This window comes from Bos grunniens, chromosome 19, assembly GCF_055505025.1.
Source record: "Bos grunniens cultivar Pamir isolate PY7600 chromosome 19, Bosgru_T2T1.0, whole genome shotgun sequence".
Classification (NCBI taxonomy): Eukaryota; Metazoa; Chordata; class Mammalia; order Artiodactyla; family Bovidae; genus Bos; species Bos grunniens.
In genome coordinates, this window is record NC_141183.1 from 57270513 (window position 1) to 57296919 (window position 26407).

A 26407-nucleotide genomic window follows, 5' to 3' on the forward strand; every position below is an offset into this window, starting at 1 on the left:
GGAAGACGCAGGTGTTTCATTTTCTGTTAGCAGCGATCCTGCCACCAAACACGGCCCAATATTAAAGAAACCTTAAAGAAGGACAGGGTTGATTCCCAACGTCGGTTTGAGCACCTGTATCAACCCCTACCTGAGACCATGCTATACCTGGCCTTGCATATAAGTGGGCCTAAAATTCCTTTCTATGTTCAGGGCTATGAGTTAGGTCGGATTTCACTTGCAAACCAGAGAGACCTAACAGTCTCATTCGCAGGGAACAAGACAGAGAGGAGACTGCAGACAAGACAAGTATAAGTCATTCTGTATTTATTTTGTATTCAATGCACTTCCCTTCCCAGACAGAAAAGACACAGTCTGAGGTATCCCATTTTAATAAATCTCCCACATCCAGCTTTACATCCTGAATTTTTATACCCTGTAATTAAGTTTTATTACCATCATACAGAAGTGATTAAAATGTTTCCCTGAGATTATAAGGCTGTGCCTTTGTCCACAGAATAACTTTCCTTCCAAAATCCAAGAAAAAAGTAGGAAAAGGGAAGTCTTCTGGTTGGTGGGAGAGGCAGGTAACTTAGATAGAATTCCTGAGAAAAAGGTGTAGAGTCAACCACACCACTAATAAATTTTCCCTGGCTGTGAACTCTTATCCTTTCAATGTCTCCAAACATTTCAGAATGGAAATTCATTTATTCCATATAAAGACATTTTAGCTCAATTATGTGCAAAGCAGCTTTCTGTTAACTGCTACAGTTGCCTTGATGCCTCAGTGTCCAGTAAAATGCAGAGCTAGTGAGGTATGGACAGCCTTCCCCAGGGGCATATGGGAAAAAGAAAAAGCCGAACAGGGATAATGAGAAAAAAATTGTTATCATACTACGCAGTTAGGCCTGCAATGTTTTTCAAAATAGTTTGAAATCAAAACAGCCTATGATCCTCCCCAACTAGGAATGGGCAGGGACTTAGTGGACGATTATCTCAAATTAGGCAATCCAAGTCAGCAAAGCATAAGGCAAATGGACATGAGTCCTCCAGTCTTGGAGCGATGACAGTCAGCTCTGTAGGCAACGCAACTTCAGCAGGAAATCACCCTCGCAGGTTGCAACAACTCACACGTGGGAAGGAGCCAGCTGACTGGGATCAGTCCCTCTTAGGCAGGGTTGTCAGCCCTCCACCCAGCCTTCCCCTAGAATGGCACAATGGAAGGACTGCGTTCCCTACTGAGGATTCCACTTTTTAAGAACAAAGGTTTAAACAAAGGTTTCTTTGTTTAAAGAAACAAAGGTTTCTGTAATCTGACCCACATTCCAGAGTGGAGGAAGGCAGTGGGTCCCGGGGTGGGGAGACTGGGAAAGGGAGCAGATGTCAGGCAAACACGCTCGGGGACAAAGTGCTAGAGAGTGTGCAGGCCTCTGAGCACAGAAAAGGGAAAGGCAGGCTGAGCATCGGGGGGGGCCGTCGCACTTCCAGGAACAGCATCCCACGGACACAAAGCTCCCAGCTTCCTCCCCTAGGTTTTCTTGTAGTTCTGACAGGCTTTCACCATGTCTTTCAAGAAGTTAGGAACTCCATTCTGCAAAGGAAAGGAGACTGTCATTTCTATATCCTCACAGCGATGACTCCTGATTCTTGAGGATGTGGCTAAGGTGAAAGAAGATGGCTTTGGGAATATAGATATGACGACAGGGACCCTGAGCAGATTTCCACAGAATGTTGCCACAGATGACGACAGAAGGGAAGACGCAGGACACGGGGTAGGCGGGGGCCACTGTTGTAAGACCTTGTTACATATTTTGGCTTTTGCTAATAAACAGCTAAGATATTTATGAGAAATCATTTTTTTGAAAGGAAAGATAAAACAGGAAGTGGCATGGCAGGGGAAAGAAATAAGAGCAGACTTGCTTTATAAAATTAGACAATGGTAAGGATTGGGGGGCAAGAGTGGGTATGTCATCCTTTAGTTAAAGTGTTGTTCACTGTTTAAGAAACTCCCCACACATTGTTCTATTTACTCCTTCTCTACAGGGTGGGGTATCTGTCTCCATTTTTAAGGGTGAAGAAATTGATGGTTTCCCTAGATCACACAGTCAGAAGCAGGGCCAAGATTCAAACCATCTTGTGTTTGATTCAAAGCCTTTTCACTCTCCCAGGGAACTGGTGAGCCCTCTCGCCAGTAAGTAGGACCTTACAAAGCAGGCTGAATGGTCAGTATGATTCTAGGTTCTAGGCAGTCTCGAATGACCTGGGTAGCACTGGGGTTCCCTCTCCTTACAGAAAAGCAAAATAACCACAAAGAACCTGGAGACTTCTCCAGGCTTGAATATGGTTGGTTGTCTCCCGAGCTAGGTCAGACTAACTCCTCCATGAGCAGATACAGGGTCCCCGGCACCCTTGTTCCTACAAGGAACAGGCTACTGTTTGGGAGGTTCCGGAAAGTGATCCTGGAGGGGTCTTGGTGCAAAGCAGGTGGGGCTGGCATTCCTTCTAAAGTTTGTCTTTTGTCCCAGCCTCTATCCTGGGTATTGGCCACCACAGACCTAACATAGTCCATCAACCAAGCAGTTTCATAAAAGAGCATCATGAGGCCTGAGATAGCACATCTCTTCAAGCTGACAGCCCCACAGGCTAAGTAAACAGCTGTCAAACACACCACCCATCGTGCTTCCTGAGGTCTCACCTTAGCAGCCCAGTTAATGACCCAGGACGGAATCTGGCCACCTGGATTATCGAAGTAATACATGAAAACTAGAGAGAGAGAGAGAGAGAGAGAACAATTCAGGAGGGAACCTGTTAGGAAGATACATACAAACCTTGCAAACCTTCCACTTTCATATCCATCCCAGAAAGTAAGGATGCAGGTTATACAGGCCTCCAGGAGACTGTCCCCTCTGCCTTGCCTTGCAGGAGACTTACATAGAAACATTGTGGAAAACAGCCAAGGCACCTTCTGTGGCTATTTATTAATCACCTGGCAAGTGATACACTTAGACACAGTTTCTCATTTAATTATGGCTCTCATTAATTATATTAATCCTAAGAAGTTGCTAAGATTAAACCCCCATTTATAAATGATGAAGTGAAGATTCAGAAGAGTAGGATGACATGCCCAAAGTGGTACATCTTAACACACATCACAACTAAATTTAGATTTTGCCTCAGCCTCCAGTCCACACCCACTCCAGGTCAGCAGGTGGCTGCATGGAACTCCTGCACCCACTGTCTCTTCTGAGGCTGGAACTCAAGGCAGACAGGTTCTGAGTCCCTGGGTTTTTGCTGAGGAGGAGCTGCCTTGCAGAGGTGGTCCCACCAGCCCTCCTGCCCACCCCTGTCCAGCTTGTGCATGTACAGGACCTTCCCGAAGTGAGTTTTGAACTTTCTGATTCCCTTGGGTGTCCTAATTTCATCTAGACCATGCAAGAGTCAGTAAAGAATGAACTGATCCACATGCTAGTCTACCCAAGCTTCTGGGGGTGAACTGATTCGCTCTTGTTTCTTTTGACCCGTGGCCAGTCTCTGACCTCAGGGAATAAGCATCCTGCATTTTCCGTGCCTGCAGTCAGTGCAGTCTTCACACGGCGGGCCCTGGCAGGCACCCCAACCCGTGCCCCCTTTTTACCTTTGCTCCCCTTCTTGCCATCGCTCTGGATCGCTAGCCTCTGCTTGTAGTGCTTCACCCGGATCACACCCGACTTCTCTGGAAACTGCGGCTCAGAGGTGCTCTGGGCCAGGATCACGTGGACCTTCTGCCCTTCAAAGTCCAGCTCTTGCCGCTGCCGCACATAAACATACTACACCGCAAGTCAAGGCTCAACAGCAAGGCCTACATCTCAGCTAAGTGGAAGGGAAGCCCACGATAGAAACAAAGGCACATGATTCCACTCCTCCACTCGGTGACTGCTTCCTTGCTCTGTTAGCTCAGGTCCTGCCCTGTCTGCCTACCCACTTACAACGGTCTGGCTCCTCCCACCTGGTGTTGTCATTTGAGAGGATGCATTACCCACTGGAGATTGGTTCCCTGCCACTTTAATTATCTGGGGAACCCACTCCTCCTTTCTCCAAGAAGGCAATGAGATCTCAGACGACTGGTCACTTATCAGCTGTGTCATCCTGGGTGTGCTACTCAACTTTTCTGCTATTGGTTTCCCTCTACAGGAAAAAAGGGTAACACTGCCCTGCAGATAAGCTTGGTGGGAGCATGGGAGAGAGACTGAAGCAGAATCTCACTTACTAGACAATGGGGTCATTGCTCTCTGTCCTCCCCCAAATCATTGACCTCTGGGCACAGAGGACGGTCAGCCAAGGGTGCTTACACCTGGCAATCATAGGAAGACGCATGAATAACCAAATAATGAGTAGGCAGATGGCCTCACTGGGTCTGGTTCACCAAGCATCACAAAGCCATTTCATCTCAATAAACACTCCCAGACCAGCCACTATGTCTATGGCACTATTAGAGGGAAGGTAATTCAATTTTAAGAAACAACCGGAGTCACCACTTACTGAGCCCTTATCACGTACATATATCATGGACTTTATGTTTAGCATCAGCTTTGAAACTGAGAACATCACTGTGAATTCAATATAAATATTCCCATCTTATAAATGATGAAATTGAGACTCAGAGCAGTAAAGAAAGTTGCAGAAGATCCCACTGCCCAGCTGATGTGACAGAGTCTGTATTTGAACCCAGATGAGGCTTCAAAACCTGGTGAAATTTTCATAGCTGCAGAGGGCTCAGCTCTTTCATACTTTCATCGGACTTTCCAATGGTGGAAATGTAGGCTTCATAGTAGAAGGAATTAAAGCTTAAAAATAATCCGAAAAATCAGTAAAAGTATAATACAGCTTCACTTACTGCAGCAGCCACGGCCACGGCGGAAGGCTGCTCAGAGTCTCTGCGGCAGCCACAGTGGTCTGGCCCTCCTCAGGCATGCTGCGGGACATCTGTCGCCCCCACACGCTATTCCCTAGCAAGTAAAGTGCTTACGTGTTTTCAGGAAGGGATGATGTTGCCTTAGCTCTGCGTTCCCTCTCTCCCAAGCATTCTATTTTTCCCTCAGCAAATACTGTCCTACAACTCGCTCACTTCACGTGACAGATATCCCCTGACACTCACTGCAGAAACAACTTGATATATTAACTGAAATTTCACAGGGTTCTTACAGCAGTTGGCAGGTCCAGTGTGGCACCCAGGCTATGACTGGAGAACCACCCGTTCACTGAAGCCCAGGGAAATGAAGGGCCTTTTCCAAGGTCACACAGCAAACCAGGAGTGAGCACACACTCACCCTGGGAGCCTTCCCTCCAAAACTAATGTTCTTTTCTTCTACACTGTTCTCTGTTCTCAAAACCTGAACAGCCCTGTAGATACAAAGACTGAGATACTCATGGGCTTGTGTGGCATTGGAAAGACAACGCAACAGAACTGCAAGGAGCCCCAAGCATCTGCTCCCTAGAACAGCCCCCAGCAGGGTCCTGTGAGGTCAGAGGGGTGGGTTTGCTCTGGTCTAGATCACTGTCTCTGGACACAGCTGGACCTGGGTCCATGCCTGTGTCTGCTGCCCGTAACGGTGAGACCCTGGCGAGAAGCTGAGCAGAGTTCTGAATGTCCCTCTGCCTGTTCTCTTCCCTGTCTGAGGGGGACGTTGGCTCCTAGCCTGCACAGTTTTGGCAGGATGAGAGAAAACCACATAAAATCTCAGAGATTAAGTAACCACAATTGGCTGAAATACATACCACCTGTATGCAAACTACCTAGCCAAGAAATAACCCCTTACGGAGTCTGTGATGTGACCGAGCCAGGGTACAGCAATCACACAGGAACAATACCCACACACATTCCCACGCCCCCTCTCTTTCCAGAGCACAATTATTCAGGAGTATACAGGCTTACAGAATGTTACAGCTGGAAAAGATTCCGGCAGTCATCCAGTTCAGTGGTTTCCAACCATTTTTTTTTTTTTTTTAATCTCCAAGATCCTTTATTTAAAGGATCCTTTACAGAAATTTAGTGTGTAAGACAATCAGCTGCTATGATTGAAGAAAAGAGTGAGGTCAAAATCACACCTACCCCCACCCCTATTCCACCCAATCTGTCTACCCAGCAAATGTTCATCAAACCCTCCTAGCCTAGCCCTAAGGGGGCTTCACAGAACCCTGGAGTATCAGCTAAAACTCCCCACATCTATTCAACTGCTTCATATCATAATCGAGGAGACTGAAGGGGCAAAACATAACACACAGCGTCCAGAGCCAATAATTGGGAAGGAGGGGAGGTGGAGAGAGCTGGAAATGTGGTGCCTGAGTTCAGCCTTCAGTCGGCTGCTACGTAAGTCAGCCTCTGTTGCCTGACTTCTCTGGGTCCTGGCTTTCTCCTCTATAGACTGAGGGAATGTACTGAATACTCTTTGTGAAAAGTTGTTCTCAGATGCCCAATTCTGTGGCACAAGGGCTTCCCAGAAAAGGTTCAAAAAAGTATAAGCCACCCTCCTGTGACCCCAGTTAAAGATGCTCCATGTCATCAGGCCCGGAAGTCACACTCTGAGATCTCTGAAAGCCACACAAGAAGGGAGAGCTTTAGCAGATGCTTCTGTAAGACTCAAAGAGAACGCCGTCCACATCTGCTGGACACGCCACCATTGGGTGACGGTCACAGGGCGAGAAGCACTTTAGAAAGCTGAGTCCCAGTGCACCTCTGGAAAGGATACATCTCTGTTAGACATGGGAAAAGGGTACTTCACTTGCCAGTAGACCACTGTTTCTCCACTGCATTCTTTTTCATAGAGTTCTAAGAAAAGAAACAAAACAAAGAAGTTACTGAATCTGGAAGTCTCTTTGGTTTCAATTAAGAAAAAGCTTTGATATGCTGCCAACCCTTTAGGGATGATAAAACACTAACTCACAAGGCACAGAATTCTGGAAAAAGTCTGATAGATTCATTACCACTGAAAGCGTGTTGCCAAGAGGCAGAGTCTAATAGATATAAAAATGCCATAAAAATAAAAGAACCCAACAAAAGTTGTTCATCATATAGCATAAACAGTCTCAAAATTCAGTGAAACCAAATTAGGAATTAAAATTTAAGGTTTAAAAATCAGGGTAACCACTAGATGCTGAAGCTGAAACTCTAATACTTTGGCCACCAGATGCGAAAAACTGACTGATTTGAAAAGACCCTGCTGGGAAAGATTGAGGGCAAGAGGAGAAGGGGACGACAGAGGATGAGATGGTTGCATGGCATCACCGACGTGATGGACACGGGTTTGAGTAAACTCCGGGAGTTGGTGATGGACAGGGAGGCCTGGTGTGCTGCAGTCCATGGGGTCACAGAGTGGGACACGCTGAGCAACTGAACTGAACTGAACCACTAGATGTCGCTAGATTACCAACAGTTACACTGTTGTGCCCTTACTCCCCTTTTTGGACTTCTTGACTCAGTACATGTGTCCTGGGACTAAGCCACCCAGTCTGGTGTGTTCAGTTGAGAAATGAAGGTTCCAGAGAGTTCCGTGTCCTTCCTAAAAAGCTAGGAAGTGGCCTAACTGTGCTAACTCTAAGTTTCTTGCCTATCTCCCATGCTGCTTTCTGTCACAGTTACAGGGACCAATCCACCATGCTATTGCATGCAAATAGCATCAGCAATTGGAGGGAGATAGTAAAAGAATGCTATGAAGTGTACAGACTCTGCCCCTAAACTGTGTGGGAAGCTTCTAATTAACCATTTAGAGAAGAAGCCAAGCCAAGTCCACTGGAGGAACCAAAAGAGTACCTTTAGGAGATACTGACTTTGGCAATGTGTCAATTAATTTAGCTTTTGAAATAGCAAAATCTATTAGAAGCAGACCATGGGTAAAGAGCTTGCCAGTCCATTGGTCCAAGAGGCTGCAGATGCCCTTGAAAGGAAGGGAATGAGTGGATATCTGTTGATTTGCCTGCTTGGCTTTGACTCCCCTCTTCTTGTACCAGCATCTCATTCTCCTTCAGAGCATCACCTTTCTCTTCTTCACTATGTAGTTTAAGCAGAAGTGACTCAGTGATAATTACAGGGCTGGGAAATTGAGCCAGACATGGCCATGGTGATAGTTTAGGGAAGGCGTATGTGGACGAGACTTGGCCACTCCTGTAAGTTTAGGCCAAAAGTGCTTTCATAAAGGCTGTTGGGTAACTTACAGAAGATCTAGGACTAGAGTTAGGTGAAGAACCTCAGGATTACTCCAGAGAAGTCAAACTACTGCTGCCTCTGGACTTTATTCCACAGTGGGGACATCTGATGCCAAGTATCACACATCAGAAACTGCCAATGTCCACAGTACATGACTGAGCCATGGCTGCCAGGGAAATGGACAGGGAACACCTGCCTTCACCCTTGAATAGGTGGGCATCACAATTCCCCCTACATAGGAAGCCTATTTGATAACACTAAGCGACCCAAAATCATGATAAATGTCCCCAGTACATAAGCGCATGATCCATGCTGAGGCAATTAGAGCCTGTCCTGTGACTCTGAATGCAATGAGTGGGAAAATTCCTATTCCTCTGGGGTGATGAACTTTGTTAGAATGTAAGCCTGCCTCTTCTGGTGGCATCTTTGTCATGACACAAGAATCTGCCCTATAATGTGGTCCACACAGAAGGAAACAGAGTAAAGCTGGAGAAATGAAGTAGTGAATGCAGCTGACCTGGAACAAGACACACATCTGTTTCCAATGTCATAAACCAAAGCAAAAAAAGCTTTTTCCTTTTCTCACACTGGCATTTGTTACCTTTTGTTTCTTGCAACCAAGATTCCTGCCCACAGCAAGGCTCTGTCAAGGTCTCTGGCCCCCCAGGCTAGCTGTATTTATTTCACTGTGACTGACTGGGATGGCAGAAACTACTCCCCGCTATAAGTGGCAGGAAGATCCTCTATCTATCGCTGCTCATAACTCTCCATTACTTCCAGGGAAAAATCGAACCCTAGCCTGGTGGCCAGCTTAGGTCCTTGGGGCTCTGGGCCCGCCTTCCAGCCTAGTTCCAGATTCTGCTCCCCAACTACTCAACAGCACCCAAGTGCTCACAGTTCTCTAACATTTTATGTTGTTTCATGCCTTCTCTACTTTACTCATGCCGTCCCCTCAGCCTTGAATGTCCTTAAACCACTCAGCCCCTCACCTCCTCACATGTATATACATATATATATAAAATCTTTTTGCTTATAAAACATTGATTCAACCTCTAAAACAAAGCTTCAGTACCACCTTTTCCAAGAAGCCTTCCACGATCACCTAGGTTTATGGGATGACAACAAAACTTAAAATAAGAACAAAACAGCCCTCAGAGAGAACTGGAGAGTGACTTTAATAGTATGCAAGGAACAAACCCTGAGAACAGCAAAGTCATATTTAACTTAGCACTTTAACATGAGTTTGCTAAAATTTAAAATGAAAAATATAGTAAAGTTATACCTTTTGCTTACTAATGGCTAGAATAAATAACACGGGATTCTACTTTCTAATTGGTTTTCAAATTAGAGTGTCACTCACCTTTAACATATTGGTCCCACTGTTTCCTATAGGCTAAATCCATATAGACGTCTGCAAGCAGATCTGGTAAGCAGTCCTCCAGAACACCAAAGACCTTATACGCGTACAATCCAGTCTGCTACAAAAACAGAACAGGCAGAAACAACCTGTTGATTGCCATGTTAAGACCATACAGCATCCGAAAAGCACCTGTTCCTGTAACACCATTATTGAGCACTTTCCCTTGGTCCTGGTGACACAATGGTGAAAAAGCAGACGGAAGCCTGTCCCCATCGGTCCTATATATCCAGCCTTAGGCATTGGCGCTGGTGACAGCTATATGTTACCCTGGCAATTAAAAGAGGGTTATGTGGCAAATGGTGCCTGAGCTGCAGGGGGAGCAGAGCTAGCGGTACCTCCTATCTTACCAGGTGTTCAGGAAATATCTCCATGAGGAATTTATCCAAAGTGTCTGTTCTAAATGCTAGAAGGAGTTCAGCATGGGAAGATGAGGAAATCCCATTCCTGGCTTGGGAGAGGGCCCTTAGGTTGACAGGCTGGCTTACTCAGGGAACAGAAAGCCAGGGGTTCCAGAGCACTGTGATGAGGGAGAGCTGTAGCAGCTGAGGCCAGAGAGGTAGCAGCCCTGGGTCCAAAGGGCTTTGAGACTCAGAGTAAAGGGGCCAAGATTTTAGTTTAACTACTGTGGAAGACCAACTCACGACTTCAAACAGGGAAATGACTTTAAATGGGGGTGGGCAACCTTTAAAAGATGATTCATGCTGCTTGGTAGAAAATAGATCATGAGGGAGCACGGAGACAAGTCAGAAGACCAGGGCAGCAGTCCAGAAAAGGAATAACGGCGAGTGGACAGGGAGGCAACAACAGTGATGCAGAGAGGCCAGAGATTTAGTGACACATTTTGGAAGTAATATCAGTAGGAACTGCCGACAGATGGGCTGTGGGGACAGAGAGAGCAAAGAATTGAGGATAATTCTTGGGGTCTTTCTTGAGCAACCAGGTAGATGGGAGAGGAGGTTCTTTGTGGGCTGTGGGGTAACCAAGAGCTCTACCTTGGGCAAGTGGAGTTGGAGATGCTTATAAATACCCACATGGGTGTATCATATAGGCAGCTAGCACCCAGGATTCAGCCTATTATTTTAAATAACCACGGGCATAATGAAACCCAACACATTGTTTTACCAATTCCAAGACACAATTTTTCACTAATCGCTTTTTTTTCCTGTAAATGATTTATGTATAAAAGAAATGAATGGGGAAAGAAACATTAGCTTTAAATCATACTAGTCCCTTTTATTCAGAAAAAGGTCATTTCTATATTCTTAATTACAAGAGATTCTCTTCTCTTCATGTTAAGCTCCTCTGCAAGGGCTCTGGGCTAGAGTTGGTGACATTATACATTTCACTCCGTACAGTGGCAGCTCACAATTCCTGGCTCCCACCTTGTCAAAGGATCTATTATTAAGATAAAATCAATGGCTCAGATTAATTTCAGTGCAAAGGCAAACAAACAAAAATGAAACTTTTAGACATACTTGTACTTTCAGGTGTGAAAGCAATCCTTTGACTAACCAAACATGAGTGAACTTGTCTTTTTAAACACTGTTCCAGAGAATCATGTGAATTCAAGGTGTAAACATGGAGAGTCTTTCTAAAAATCCCAAGGTTTCAAGGGTCTCCTGACTCAGGTGGGATAAGTACACCCCAGTCTGGGAATCTCAGATGTACATCAAAGTACCTGGCAGGTAACGGAAGGTAAAATCAAAACTTAATTCATAAGGTTTCAGCTGTAAAAGTATGCGGCTCTATACCAAGGGTTTCCAACCAGCCAATGACAAACTGGTATGCCTTACCCACTATGTGCTGTGCCATGGATGCCCCACAGGAAGGGCCCTCTCCCCTCAAACTCGCACATAGGAAGATAGTGAGGGTTTATACACAACACACATCTACGCCCACACACACTTAAATCAGCACCGACAGGCAGAGAGACAATGCGCTTCTGTGCAGGAATATTGGGTCCCCATTTTCTATACTATTAATCTTGGGTCTAAGACTAACATTGGGTCCAATACTAATAATATTGGGTCCCCATTTTCTTGATATGGGCTTCTCTTGTGGCTCAGCTGGTAAAGAATCTGCCCACAATGCAGAGGATCCCCTGGAGAAGGGAAAGGCTACCCAGTCCACTATTCTGACCTGGAGAATTCCATGGACTGTATAGTCCAGAGGGTCGCAGAGTCGGACACAACTGAGTGACTTTCACTTTCACATTTTCTTTATATAGAGAAATATCAATAACCTCAGATATGCAGATGACATCACCCTTATGGCAGAAAGCAAAGAGGAACTGAACAGCCTCTTGATGAAAGTGAAAGAGGAGTGTGAAAAAGCTAGTTTAAAACTCAACATTCAAAAACCTAAGATCATGGCATCTGGTCCCATCACTTCATGGCAAATAGAGGGGAAATAATGGAAACAGTGACAGACTTTCTTTTCCTGGGCTCCAAAATCACTGTAGATAGTGACTGCAGCCATGCAATTAAAAGACACTTGCTCCTTGGAAGAAAAGCTATAACAAACCTAGATAGCATATTAAAAAACAGAGGCATTACTTTGTTGACAAAAATCTGTCTGGCCAATGCTATGGTTTTTCCAATGGTCATGTATGGATGTAAGAGTTGGACCATAAAGAAGGCTGAGTGCCGAAAAATTGATGCTTTTGAACTGTGGTGTTGGAGAAGGCTCTTGCGAGTCCCTTGGACTGCAAGGAGATCAAACCAGCTAATCCTCAAGGAAATCAGTCCTGAATGTTCATTGGAAGGACTGATGCTGAAGCTCCAACACTTTGGCCACCTGAGGCAAACAACTGACTCCTTAGATGCTGGGAAACTCCTGATGCTGGGAAAGACTGAAGGCAGAAGAACGGGACGATGGAGGATGAGATGGTTGGCTGGCATCGTTGACTTGATGGACATGAGTTTGAGCAAACTCCAGGGCTGGTGATGTACAGGGAGGCCTGGCATGCTGCAGTCCATGGGGTCTCAAAGAGTCATACGTGACTGAGTGACTGAACTGAACTGATTTTCTATACAGTGAGCAAAAGGGATAATTATGTATAGAAAAAAAGATCTTCTCAGCTTCCATGAGTTAGCTTTGGTTATCTGGACGCATGAAGACAAAATGTTTCCTGGAATTAGTCCCCTTCCCTTTTGAATGTAGTTTCTGCTCTTAGTGACTTCACTCCAGTAATACCACAGAAAACAGAAAGCCCTCTAAAAGAGAAAAAGAGAGTGATGCGACTTACGTGAATACCCAAGAAGGAACTACTATGACGACTTCCTTTAAACAGTCCCTTCACGGCAGGACTGAGAAATGCCGGAACACCAGAGAAGCAAAGTGCTTGGTGACACCTTTGCTAATCCATCAATAAAATGTTCTTTTCAAGCACCGAGTAGCCCCACTCAAATTCCGGGTCAAAGCAATTTTTTACCCCTTATTTCTTTCAAAAGAAGGTGTTCGTTTCAAAAGAAACAAACTCACATTTTCATTATGTCTCTTAAAAATGAAATGTTCATAATTATAAAAGTAAGTCATATTCATTGAGAAAAATTAGAAGATGCCAAAAATAATAAAGAAAACTAAAACATGTAACTTCATAATCCTCAAATACCAACTGATAATATTTCACATATTTTTTGAGTAAATAAATATTTCTATGTGTTATAAAATGGGAGTAAGTATAAACAGACTGTATTCCTATTTTTAATGACATCATTTTGAAACTGAGTGATCACAGCTAATTTTATTATTCTGTAAGTTATTTCTGTTTCCATATATTTTCACAATTATGAACATTGCTGGAAAAATTATTCCAAATGGACAAACCTGGTTCCTAATTCTAACTTTCTCATTAGGCAAGCAAAATGCTTCTTCAGAGATCAATTTTAGGGTCAATGACATTAACATTTTAATGCTCTTTATACTTTTTATAAATCTTTAAGAAAGAATTTTACCTATTTATACTCTCACTGGTAGCAAAGAAGCATCTCACCAGGACTGAGTACCACTGTTTGTACAAATAATTTAGTAGAAGGAAGCATAAATCTTAGTTTTATTTTGGCAACGTACTGATGTGTAATTCTCTTTCAAACTAAAGATATAATTCTGGTGCAAAATTTTTTGCAGATACGTTTTGAAATTCTAACATTTCAATAAATGACTCTAAACAAGTTTATGCAAGAGGTGCTTGGCTTTTCCTGAAGGTCCTCCAGAAAAACACTTCTAAGAATGGCTCAATTTCTGTATCCAAAGTAAAATGCAATGCATGCTTTTCTTTTTTACATTACTTTTAATTGCAGTATAGATGATTTACACTGTTGGGCTAGTTTCTGCTGTACAGCAAAGTGAACTAGTTATACATATATCCACTTTTTTTTAAGACCCTGATGTTGGGAGGATTGAGGGCAGGAGGAGAAGGGGGAGACAGAGGATGAGATGGTTGGATGGCATCCTCGACTCAATGGACGTGAGTTTAAGCAAACTTTGGAAGACAGTGAAGGACAGGAAAGCCTGGCGTGCTGCAGTCCATGGGGTCACAAAGAGTTGGACACAACTGAACAACTGAAAAACAACATACTTTTCTAATGACCCACTGATTACAGGATACTGTAATTTCCTACACTACAGGTGGTAAAAGAATTATTCAGTGGTAGATAATCAGTTAATATCATGTGTAGAATATAATTCCCAGAAGAAACAGGATATTCATTATAGCATATACTCTCTTTCTTACTAAGAAAATTGCACAGCTAATCTCTTCTATAAGTAGAGGCAGCCATAAGACAATACCTTCTTCTTTTGAATATGGGTATGATGTCTAGAGCTGAAGTAGCTATTTAGTGATTCAGTTCAGTTCAGTTCGGTCGCTCAGTCGTGTCCGACTCTTTGCAACCCCACAAATCACAGCATGCCAGGCCTCCCTGTCCATCACCAACTCCCGGAGTTCACTCACACTCACGTCCATCGAGTCAATGATGCCATCCAGCCATCTCATCCTCTGTTGTCCCCTTCTCCTCCTGCCCCCAATCCCTCCCAGCATCAGAGTCTTTTCCAATGAGTCAACTCTTCTCATGAGGTGGCCAAAGTACTAGAGTTTCAGCTTTAGCATCATTCCTTCCAAAGAAATCCCAGGGCTGATCTCCCAGAATGGACTGGTTGGATCTCCTTGCAGTCCAAGGGACTCTCAAGAGTCTTCTCCAACACCGCAGTTCAAACAATAAAAATGAGAAAGCACAGTGAAAATATTCAGAGTTTTACTGACATTGTTGATCAATTGATTCAACGCCAGCAACTGCTAACGTCTGGACTACTTGCCACTGCTGCTGCTGCTAAGTCGCTTCAGTCGTGTCCGACTCTGTGCGACCCCATAGATGGCAGCCCACCAGGCTCCCCCGTCCCTGGGATTCTCCAGGCAAGAACACTGGAGTGGGTTGCCTCTAAGTGAGAAATATAAACCCCTCTTTGGGGACTTCCCTGGTGACTCAGCTGGTAAAGAATCTGCCTGCAATTCGGGAGACCTGGGTTCAATCCCTGGATTGGGAAGATCCCCTGGAGAAGGGAACAGCTACTCACTCCAGTATTGCGGCCTGGAGCATTCCACGGACTGTATAGTTCAGGGGGTCCAAAGAGTCAGACACGACTGAGTAACTTTCACTTTCCCTTTTCACTTGTTTAAGACTTTGTTAATCCAGTTGTCTGTTACTTGCAGCTAAAAGCAATCCTACTTATTACAAGTGGTTCTTATTGAGAATTTTATTTGAGCTCTGTGATCCTGAAAAACAACAGAGATTAAGAAACTCTCCCATGCTTTGTGTTTCAAAAAACATCTTATTACAAAAGAATCACTTTTACACACACACACACTCCCTTTGTTTACCTATCACAAGGCCAAACACAACACTTCTAAATTCCCTTTGACGGTTCCACAAATGCTAAGCTACTAATTCCAAGGATCAATAGGCACAAAATGGTTGTTAACCAAACTAGTTAAGCATCTCCTTCCTCCAGACTCTAAATTTTGGCCCAGCCTCAGTCTAGGCAGTCTCAGTGCTGCTGAGAATGAACTGGCCTAAAGGTAAGATATTCTGTTCTATTCTCTAGCAGACCACCTTCACCTCACTTCCCCACATGCAGCTTCAGTCTTGCTGACTCCTCTGTCTCTGTTAAAAAAAAAAAATAAAGACCTTTCTACCTCTCTCCTGAGAAACTCACGGGTCTTATGGTCAAAGTATTCTTCCTAATACAATGTCCTCCAACTCTAAGTCCAGGTTTGCTTCTTATTTGACATTAAAGTAGACTGACGAAACAGTACTGATCAGACTTCTGAACGTTTCCAAGCATGTAAGACTATGTAATTAATTAAAACAGTACAAAATAGTACACTATGTAATTCATTAAAACAGTACAAAAATACGTAACCATTACTGAAACAAATAGTCAAGGAAGAGAAATAAGTGATAATGGACACAATTAATGGACATTAAACTGCAGCATATTTAATTTTGCATAGAAATCTGAAACTTCACACACTCTACTACAGGAAATTCCATCTCCTTCCACTATGTACCACAGGGAAAAACAAACAAACAAACAAACAGCAACAACCACCATGGGCCCACTATATTCTTGGGCCTGAGAAAACAGTCAGGCAAGGTTTACACTTGGCTTTTCAGCTTGGAATGGATTTGCCTTGGTGATCTGTCAGCGTCACTACAGCTGCCATGCATTCTGCACTGGAAGCTGTCCAATCACTCTGACCTAACTTTTTCAATACTATGAACATTCATTTCTCTAAACTCAGTGCAGGTTCCAATTTTAGGTTCACTATCTTGTGTAATCTCAACAGAGCCCTGTGGTATCAACAGGGACACTGGTGTCATGTCCCTAGGACATGAAGCTCAGAGAGGTGACATACTTGCTCGAGTTCTACAGTTAGCTCTGGGGACAGCCAGAGAGAGGAGGACACCGTCCCCTTCTTCTCCCCACGACGGCTCCTAATATGGCTCTACTCTCTCTGCACACTTGCTCCAAGCCACTGCTCCAAACGACAAGCTAAGAATGTCAGTAAAGACGGCACAGGCTCTCAGAGCTGGAAGGAGTCTTAGATCCTTATGTAAAAAATGACAGAGACGCATCAAAAGGCAGCTGATGACTCCTGCTGACAAAACCTGGATGGGAAACTTTCCTTCCAGTCCCTAACCCAGTGTTCCTGCCCCAGACTACCCAGAAAAATGCAAATCTGCAGAGACACCAAGTAGTTTGGTGGCTGTCTAAGACTGGGAACGGGAACAGGGGATGACTGCAAATGGGGAACAGGTTTCTTTGGGGATGACACAAATATTCGAAAATTAGACTTGGGGAAGGATGTGTGACTCCATAAATTTACTAAAAATTAGTGAACTATACACTTAAAATGAGTAAATTTTGGGGTACTTAAATGATACCTCAATAAATACAGCTGTTAACACTAGAAGATTAGGAAACTCACTCAAGGTCACACAAGTAATGAGCTTGACCTGAAGCTCATTGGTTGCAAAAGAACCTGAACCTGAAGCCAGCGATGTGACGGCAGAGTTCACAGCCTGTGATCCCACCTCCAAGCGTCACTGGACTCTCCCAACATATTATTAGAGAAATAACAAGCCGTCAGAGTAGACAGAGCTGTGGCCAAGGTGACCGTGTGATTGACCATTCTAGTGGACAGTTCTGAGTGAAAGAGTGTTGTCATATGTTTCACCAGGACAAGCGTAATGCAGGTCTTGAAGGGCAGAGTAGAACAGAGATCACCCTACTCACAGCAAACACCATTTAATTTACTAGGGGCTTCAAAATGTATCCTCTCATTGGATCCCTGGCACAACTCTGGCAGAAAAGGAATTATCTCCAGCTTACAGATGAGGAAGCTGAGACTCAGCTAGGGCCCTAGGTTCATAAATCCCAAAACCTCAGAGCAATTAAGCATCAGAACTGTATTTTAGACCAGGAGTTACTGAATCTGTCATGCTGTCTATTTTTCACAGTCCACAGCTAACAATAGTTTTTAGATTTCAAAGTGGTTATGTAAGGAAATATACAGCCTTTTAGTCTATAAAGCCTAAAGTAGTTTCTATTTGGCTTTTTATAGAAAAAAAAAAAATTTGCAATCCCTGCTTTAGACCATTGCTGCCACCACTTCTAAAAACGAACAGTCCAGAAAAGCTCTGGATTACTAGAGTCATACTGCTATTCCACATGCAAGAGAGGAATGTTTGCATTATACACCCCAAATATGTTATATTTTATTTTAAATCACATGTGGGTTTACCATTTAAGCTCAGACCACTCTTCAAAGTAAATCTGCTGATCTTGAGCACACCATACAGGATAAACAACAACAATCTTAAACAAAACATACTCAAACTCAGAAAACCAAAGAGAAAAAGAAAATCTTAAAAGAAGTTGGCAGGAAGCAATGGGCGATCACTTTACTTATAGAGGAATACAGATGATAATTATAGCAGATATCTCATCAGAAACCACTCTGCAAAAAAAAAAGGGGGGGGGGTAGGGTGAAATATATAATATTTTGAATAAAATAAATCACTGACCTAGAATTCTATATCCAGTGAAACTGTCCTTCAAAAGTGAATAAGAAATAAAAACTTTTTCAGACAAACAAAAACAGGGAATTCATCAGCAGCAGACTTGGCTCTGGAAGAAATGTTAAAAGAAGCTTTTCAGGGAGAAAACCATATGATATAGGTCAGGAACTCAGGTAGACATTGCATAAAAGGTGCCTGTTTTATTGTCTTAAAGTTTCTGGAAGGTATGAACTTTCTGTCTGATGAATACGTCAGGCATCACCAAAATGCAGGCACACAGTAAGTTCTGAAACACTGCTTGAATGGGTCATGAAACAGTATTTTGGAGGTTTCTTCTTACTAGGGTGTATTCAAAGAGCCCCAAACCAGCTGTGCAATACAAAGTCTGACTTACACCCGCAGACAGGCATGGGGGATCCTGCTCCCCACTCCCTGCTAAGGCATGCCTTCAAATCTGGGACCAGCACCTTGCGATCAGTCAGCATCTTCATGCTGCCTCAGACCACTAGCTCATCCTGAGAGAAGTGAGGAGAGAGAGCTGAGGCTCCAACATTATCTATCCAGTTACACTGAGGGGCGATGGGGCAGGAGAGAGACAGAGAGAGAGAGCTGACCTGCACCAGTGGCAGCAAGTAGAGGAAGGCTGCACATGCTGCTCAGCTTTAAGCCACGGTGGTCCTACCCACTCGTAAATATGGCTTCACAAGTGTCCTGAATGCATCAACTGCTCCATCAGTCATGTTGGTACCTAGGAAAAGGATGGGAGAAGGATGGGAAAAGGGAGAAGAGTCCTGTCACCCAGAAGTGAAGAGGTCCATGATGCAAGTTGGATTATGATCCCATCTGGGAAATCAGAGTGAAGCTTCTCACCACTGAGGCATATCTGTTTCCCTGGCAGTTTACTTTCTGCTTCCTTCCAAAAGGCCAAGCTATCTCTCGATGCAGCACGGCTGAACCTAGTTTTCCAGTAAGGCCAGGCTCTCAGTAGTTCAGTAGGGCAACAGCACAGGAAAGAACAGTCCCTGGGAAAGTACTGTCTTCTCTTGACCAAACTCACTGATGAGAACACCTTTGCAAGGACAAAGGCAGCCTCTTAGCACAGGGCCAGACACTTGGTTTCAAATCATAAGAAGTCAAGCCCTCAGTCAGATCTTTCCAGACCAACATTTTCTTGGTCTAAATCAATGATGTGAGCTCTGCATGCCAGTTTCACACCATCTACAGGCAGGTCACAGTGTCTACTGGCATAGAATCCAGCCTAAAGCTCCAGGGAGACCTGACTGCAGATCTCTGGGAAAGCTTTTGCAAATGACCCACAACCCTTCTCTCCCAGGGAACCTTCTCCCTGCTGTTCAGTGGACCACATCCACTCCCAAGTGGCCACTAATTGAAAAATCAGGAAGAGTTGGTCTTCAAGTGGACATTACTTTCACCTTAAGATAGTCTTCCTTTTCACTCTTCCCTCTCCTGAGTCTCGGTGCCACCACGTGGGGTGGTGCAACTTGAGCACCACGTGAGAAGCTCCCCTTACTTCAGTGGTTCACAAAGTATAATCCATGGAGCTTCAGTATCACCTGGCATTTGGTAAAAATAAAATGTTAAAAATAAGAAGGAGGAGAAGTAAGGAAATGTAAAGCCAACTCTCAAGTCCCACCCAGATCCACTGAATCTGAAACGGAGTAGGATATTAACTGTGAATTTTAACAGGCTTTGCAGATGAATGTTAACAGGCTTTGCAGATGAGTCTAGTGTATGCTCAAGGTCAAGAATCACTGCCATGGATCATTTCATTCAATGTTTGTCAGAAGCCAATGATCCTAAAAAGCAAGAATTATACTTGTTTTGCAAATGAGGAAGCTGAGATTTTAAAATGAAATAGCAGCTGTCAATATCCCCCAAGTAGTAAGTGGGCCCTGACTCCTGGCCACTCTCCAACACCAGGTTCACCCTGGTCCTGCGTCCTTCTGGCCCCTCCTGGAAAAGGAGGGAAGGTCAGCCTGGCTCTGGAACTTAGCACTCACCGTTCCCTCTACTGCAATGGTTTATAACACAGCATGCTCATTAAAATTTCTTGGGAAGCTTTAACATTAAAAAACAAAAAGAAGCAACAAAAACATATTTTATTTTGAAGTATTTCAAACACACCAAAGTAGACAGGACAGAATAATCAGCCTCTAGATGAAAGGGGAACTTCTCAAAAGGACCATCCAAGCTCCACTTCAACTCTGTTCACGATGGGGCTCTAATAGGGCTGAGAGGTGTCCTGAGAGCTCCCCAGGCAGCTCTTGAGCTTTGAGGAACACTCTCTGGTCCATTTCTCCTCTGATATTGGCAGGGCACAATCTCTTCTTTCATTTATATCTCCACTCAATTGTTAACTTCTGGAAGAGGGTTTTTCCAGATTCCCTGTATCTAAAGCACACCTGGATATCCCCACCTCTGCCATAACATCTCTGTATCCCTTCATCCCACTTTACTGTTTCTGTAGCATTTTTCAGCTGCAATTTCATTATATACTATGTTTATTATCATTAGTGAGTACTGTTTATTGTTTAAGAAGCTCATTCACTGAACCAGCAGCTCCAACTGCCTGCTCCCTGCTTATGCCCAGTGTCTGTCAGGGCACTACCACACAGGAGGCACGCAGTGAACATCTCCTGAATAAATGAATGACAGCGGAACAGAGCAGAGACTGCAACTCAACACTGTCTGCCTCCAAAATCCATGCTCTTTTCCACAGCACCACATAGACTAGCATAGCACACAGCAGTGTTGCCCTAGCTTGGCTTTCAGGTCAGTTTAGTCTTTGCGACCCCATGGACTGCAGCACGCCAGGCCTCCCTGTCCATCACTAGCTCCCAGAGCTTACTCAAACTCACATGCATCGAGTCGGTGATGCCATCCAACCATCTCATCCTCTGTCGTCCCTTTCTCCTCCCTCCTTCAATCTTTCCCAGCATCAGGGTCTTTTCCATTGAGTCAGTTCTTCATATCAGGTGGCCAAAGTATTGGAATTTCAGCATCAGCATCAGTTCCCCCAGTCAATATTCAGGACTGATTTCCTTTAGAATTGACTGGTTTAGCTTTGCTTAGCTTGGAGAAAAAGAATGTAGTTCTGAATTGAAGCAAGCTATTTGGTACTGAGTTTATCCAAGTACACTGGTTCATGTCTAATTACTAGCGATGAGGGCTTGTGTGGCTCACTCTGGGTCTTACTGCCATTCATAAAATAGGAAAAGAAACCTGTCTCTACCTATCTTCTATATTTGTTGAGAGGGATAAATGAAAACTTACGTGTAATAGCATTTTGTATATTAAGGGGCCATGTAAAGATAAGTTAGCACTACACTTTGGGAGAGAAAAAGAAGTTGAGAACAAGGAAACAGAGTAGGCAAAGAAAGCAGGAAGAAAGAAAAAAGAAAGGGTGATGGTAATTGGACAGAATGGTTGCAAAGAGACTTTCTAAATCTAAAATTCTGTGATTTAACAGGAAAAGAGAAAATGGAAAAGTATCAAAAGTAGCCATTTGTCAAGAACAAGATTCAGAATTCTTCATGTCTACTAAAAAGAAGCCACAATCTTTTTTAGTTTAAAATACAATTTATCTGTCATACTGCAAACTCTTTCAAGTAGCTCTATGCTTATGTCAGTCTTTTCAAATCATGTGATGGTAACTTTGTTAGAGCATCATTTTTAGATCATGATCACACCTCCCTGATTCAGACTCACAGCAGGTTATTCCCTGTGGAACAGCCAGCCTGGTTCAACTGGATAAAAGTCACTGAAAAGTCTGAGAAGGGGGACTGTCTGATTCTTCTTATTCCATAAATTCCAAATGGTACACCCCTGATGAAACAGCTAATATGATTTGTATGCAAACCATGATGGACTGCCTTTACCATAATCAGGACATTCATCCATTTAACATGTCCCTTACTCAACAAAGATTTAGCGAGAACTTTGATGAAAAGGGTTATTTTTGTATGGGTACCAAACGTAACCTTACTGAAACAAAATCAAGCATTTCAAGAAGCCTTATCGGATTATCTGTCTCACCTTCTGCTCATGGGTTTCACATTAACAAGAAATAGGAAGAGACGGGAAGAAGCAAGGGACTCATTCCAGCAGGGTGGAAATCTGTGGATGGTTATTAAGAAATAAGATGAATAATGTGTCTATTGATGGGACTGAAGGAAAGCTCTTAATGCAACTCCATCAAAAGTCAGGTGGATCAATAAGACCCTCTGCTAGTCCCCTAACATTAAAGGGCCCCAAACAAGTCCACTCTGTACACCAGTCGGAAGAATTGAAAAAGCCAGATGATAACAATTGCAATGAAAACCCTGACCTGGAATGACCTGGGCAATAGTCTGGTATGTAAACCAAGGTGAACATTAACAGAGGGGCCAGGATTTTTTGGTTGGACCTCCAGTCAGGGACCTGGGGACCCAAGGCCATATGCACAATGGCTCTAGGCAGGAAAGTGTGGGGAAGAGGAAACAGAGTCACATAATATCAACAGCATGCATGGTGGATGAAACCACACTGGATCACCAGACAGAAGAGGGCACAGGGTGTTAGGGGAGATAAGTGCAGGTCTAGGCAGGGTAGGACAAGCCGAATTCACTGGACGTGGAGTGGCATTCAGAAGACAAGATTTACTAACTGATGGATTCGATGGAATTCTCCTCCAGGAGGAAACTAAAGGATGGGAGTCAACCTGGAAAGGAAATGAGGCTCTAGCAAAATGGGTCAGGCAGCAAATAACACTGGATGTGCAACTAAGGCTCTAGGAAAGGAATCGCACCTGACACAGCAGGGTCCCTAGACACTGAATGCACATGCAGATCACGGTGGCCATGGGCAGTGGCCCCAGCCTAGCTGCTGGGGCTCAAGGCCACGCCTATGGCCTCCAACTTACGGGAGCTCTCTGGAAAGACTTGTAGCTTACATCAATGTACTATAACTGCCCTCATGCCCAGAACAGGTGGAAATACGACTTATATCATGGTTCAGAGGAACAGGAGTATTCAGGAACAGTTCTGAATACCCATCCTCCCCCCAGGAGGGAGGTGGGCCCTGCTCCATGTCAGTACACAATGGAAACAAAACAAAGCCAGACTTTCTGCCTCAGCTCAGGCAGCAGCTGCTGTGGGATAAAAGGCACAAAAGCAAAAGAGCACAAGCCCTTCAGGGGACGTGAGGGGAGTGGTCAGGGCTGATGGGAGGACAGGACCAGAGTGGAGGAGCCATGGGCCCTGGACCAGCCTAGTCCCCGGAGCACAGCCCACCTGGCATACTTGCCCTCTCAGAGTCAGTGGAGGAGTGTATCATAGCGTAGGTCTGGAGCTAGAAAACTGAGTTCCAACCCCAGCGTGAGTCTTGAGCCTTCAATTTATTTATTTATTTATTTTTTTTTTTAATTTTATTTTTTAAAAAAAAATCACATGCTCCCCATCCTGAACCCTCCTCCCTCCCAACCTCCCCATACCATCCCCCTGGGCCTTCCCAGCGCACCAGCCCCAAGCATCCAGCATCATGCACTGAACCTGGACTGGCATCTCGTTTCATACATGACATTTCACATGTTTCAATGACATTCTCCCAAATCTTCCCACCCTCTCCCACAGAGTCCATAAGACTGTTCTATACATCAGTGTCTCTTTTGCTGTCTCATACACAGGGTTATCGTTACCATCTTTCTAAATTCCATATACATGCGTTAGTATACTGTATTTATGTTTTTCCTTCTGGCTTACTTCACTCTGTATAATAGTCTCCAGTTTCATCCACCTCATTAGAACTGATTCAAATGTATTCTTTTTAATGGCTGAGTAATACTCCATTGTGTATATGTACCACAGCTTTCTTATCCATTCATCTGCTGATGGACATCTAGGTTGCTTCCATGTCCTGGCTATTATAAACAGTGCTGCGATGAACATTGGGGTACACGTGTCTCTTTCCCTTCTGGTTTCCTCAGTGTGTATGCCCAGCAGTGGGATTGCTGGATCATAAGGCAGTTCTATTTCCAGTTTTTTAAGGAATCTCCACACTGTTCTCCATAGTGGCTGTACTAATTTGCATTCCCACCAACAGTGTAAGAGGGTTCCCTTTTCTCCACACCCTCTCCAGCATTTATTATTTGTAGACTTTTGGATCGCAGCCATTCTGACTGGTGTGAAATGGTACCTCATAGTGGTTTTGATTTGCATTTCTCTGATAAAGAGTGATGTTGAACATCTTTTCAAGTGTTTGTTAGCCATCTGTATGTCTTCTTTGGAGAAATGTCTATTTAGATCTTTGGCCCATTTTTTGATTGGGTCATTTATTTTTCTGGAGTTGAGCTGTAGGAGTTGCTTGTATATTTTTGAGATTAGTTGTTTGTCGGTTGCTTCATTTGCTATTATTTTCTCCCATTCTGAAGGCTGTCTTTTCACCTTGCTAATAGTTTCCTTTGATGTGCAGAAGCTTTTAAGTTTAATTAGGTCCCATTTGTTTATTTTTGCTTTTATTTCCAATATTCTGGGAGGTGGGTCATAGAGGATCCTGCTGTGATGTATGTCAGAGAGTGTTTTGCCTATGTTCTCCTCTAGGAGTTTTATAGTTTCTGGTCTTATGTTGAGATCTTTAATCTTTCCATATATCCATTTCCAAATTGGTAATAAGGTGATGGTCTATATAGTGCCTGACAACCTGGCACCGATGTGAGGACTAAGTCAGTGCTGCAGAGCACTTAACCCTGCCTGGAGCATAAGACAGCATGCAATGAGTAGGCTATTACTGTAGGTTTTATTTTTTACGTAATCAACAGGGCCATTGGAAGGGGCATGATAAGATCACAATCTCTTTCAGGTGCTTGATTTCAGGTGTGCAGGATGGAAGGGAAAGGGTGGAAGGCCAAGAAGCAAGTCAGAAGATCACTGCAATTCTAGGGAAGAGGTGGCACTCAGAGTGATAGGGGTCAGGGAAAAAAGGGAAGGGGAAGGGGCCAGACATCAGATACATCTGAGCAGTGAATTGCCAACATTTGGCAAATGCCTGGAAGTGGCCGGTGTGGAAAATGAAACAATTTTATCCAGAAGATCAAAGGAGTTTTTCTGAAAACACGTCCATTTTTGCAGCCAGGTAAATGCTTAAAGGACACTCAGAAATTAATTCTGCCTGCTCTACACTGAGCTTCCTGCTCATCCTGTTGTACCCAGTGACGCTGGGACACACAGACTCAGAGTTCCTCCCTACTCTAACAGTTTCATACTCTGGTCTCTGCCAGGAAACAGGCACTTCACTTCCCTTGCCTAAAGGCGACTTTTAAGCTAGTTACCACGCAGCAGCTAGCACACAGAGCAACCGATGACAGGCCATCATTCCACTTGGCCGGTTACCTGGCTCCAAAGGCCTGCCGCACACCCGCAACTCCATTCCTCCTACCCTTCAACTTTTCCCCAGACTTTTTCTTCAGGCTAAAGTTATTCGGTGCAATTTACAAGGAATGGGGCAGCACTCCAAGGAGCAAGTTAGTGAAATGACTAGAGTCGACGGTAGGTCCCTTCTCAGCAACATTCCTCACACCACACATACCACCCTGAACATCCACTCTCTGAAGAGCCCAGTCGCTTATCTTCCTGGATTCAATCTGAACATACTCCCCGCCACACAGATACCACTGGCACCCACCCGGGAGAGAGGCTCACGTCCCTTGCAGGCAAGTGGGTGGGGCTAAGCAAGAATCCGCAGACCCACGTTTTCACGCTGTCATCAACTTGTAACAAAACACTTGCCCTGTCCGGTCCCCCCACCCCCGCCCCCCGGGAGCACCCCCCACCCTGCCCCCCGCAGACGGCCGCCCGGCGGTCCTCTGGGGGCGGACAGCTACCTGGTCCAGCAGCCGGTAGACGCTGATGCCCTGGGTCTCCACCAGCAGCTCCCAGGCGGCCCCGGAGAGTGCGGGCCGCTGGAGCTCTGCGCAGGCCTCCCGGAACTGCTCCTCCGAGAAGGCGCCGGTCCCAGGATCCATCCTTCCGCAGCGGCGGCCCCGGGGCCCGGAAGGGAGAGGGGACAGGCAGGGATCGTGTTCGGAGGCGGGACGAGAGAGTGGCCCAGAGCGACTGGCAGGGACTGGAGAGGGACCGAGACCCGGCTGGGGGCGGGGCCTCGGGAGCTTCGGGGCGGGGCCTATTAGGGGCAGGGCCTCGAGGGGTCCGCCTGGAGGATTGGGCGGACCCAGGGCTGCGCGGGAACGCACAG

General features: G+C 44.7%; 1 protein-coding gene across 2 annotated transcripts; it reads right to left on the minus strand.

Moving 5' to 3' along the window:
* Positions 1-289: 289 nt before the first annotated feature.
* Positions 290-26204, minus strand: LOC147352766 (phosphatidylcholine transfer protein). 2 transcript variants are annotated; one of them, XM_086355672.1, is made up of 6 exons: positions 26037-26204; positions 9519-9636; positions 6705-6784; positions 3614-3785; positions 2675-2742; positions 290-1570 (listed from the first exon to the last, which is right to left on the minus strand). In XM_086355672.1, the coding sequence occupies exons 1-6, from the start codon at positions 26175-26177 to the stop codon at positions 1508-1510; spliced, it is 642 nt and encodes a 213-aa protein (XP_086211798.1). In that variant the 5' UTR covers positions 26178-26204; the 3' UTR covers positions 290-1507. The 2 variants fall into 2 exon arrangements, with proteins under 2 accessions (XP_086211798.1, XP_086211799.1); XM_086355673.1 differs by lacking the exon at positions 2675-2742.
* Positions 26205-26407: the final 203 nt, after the last annotated feature.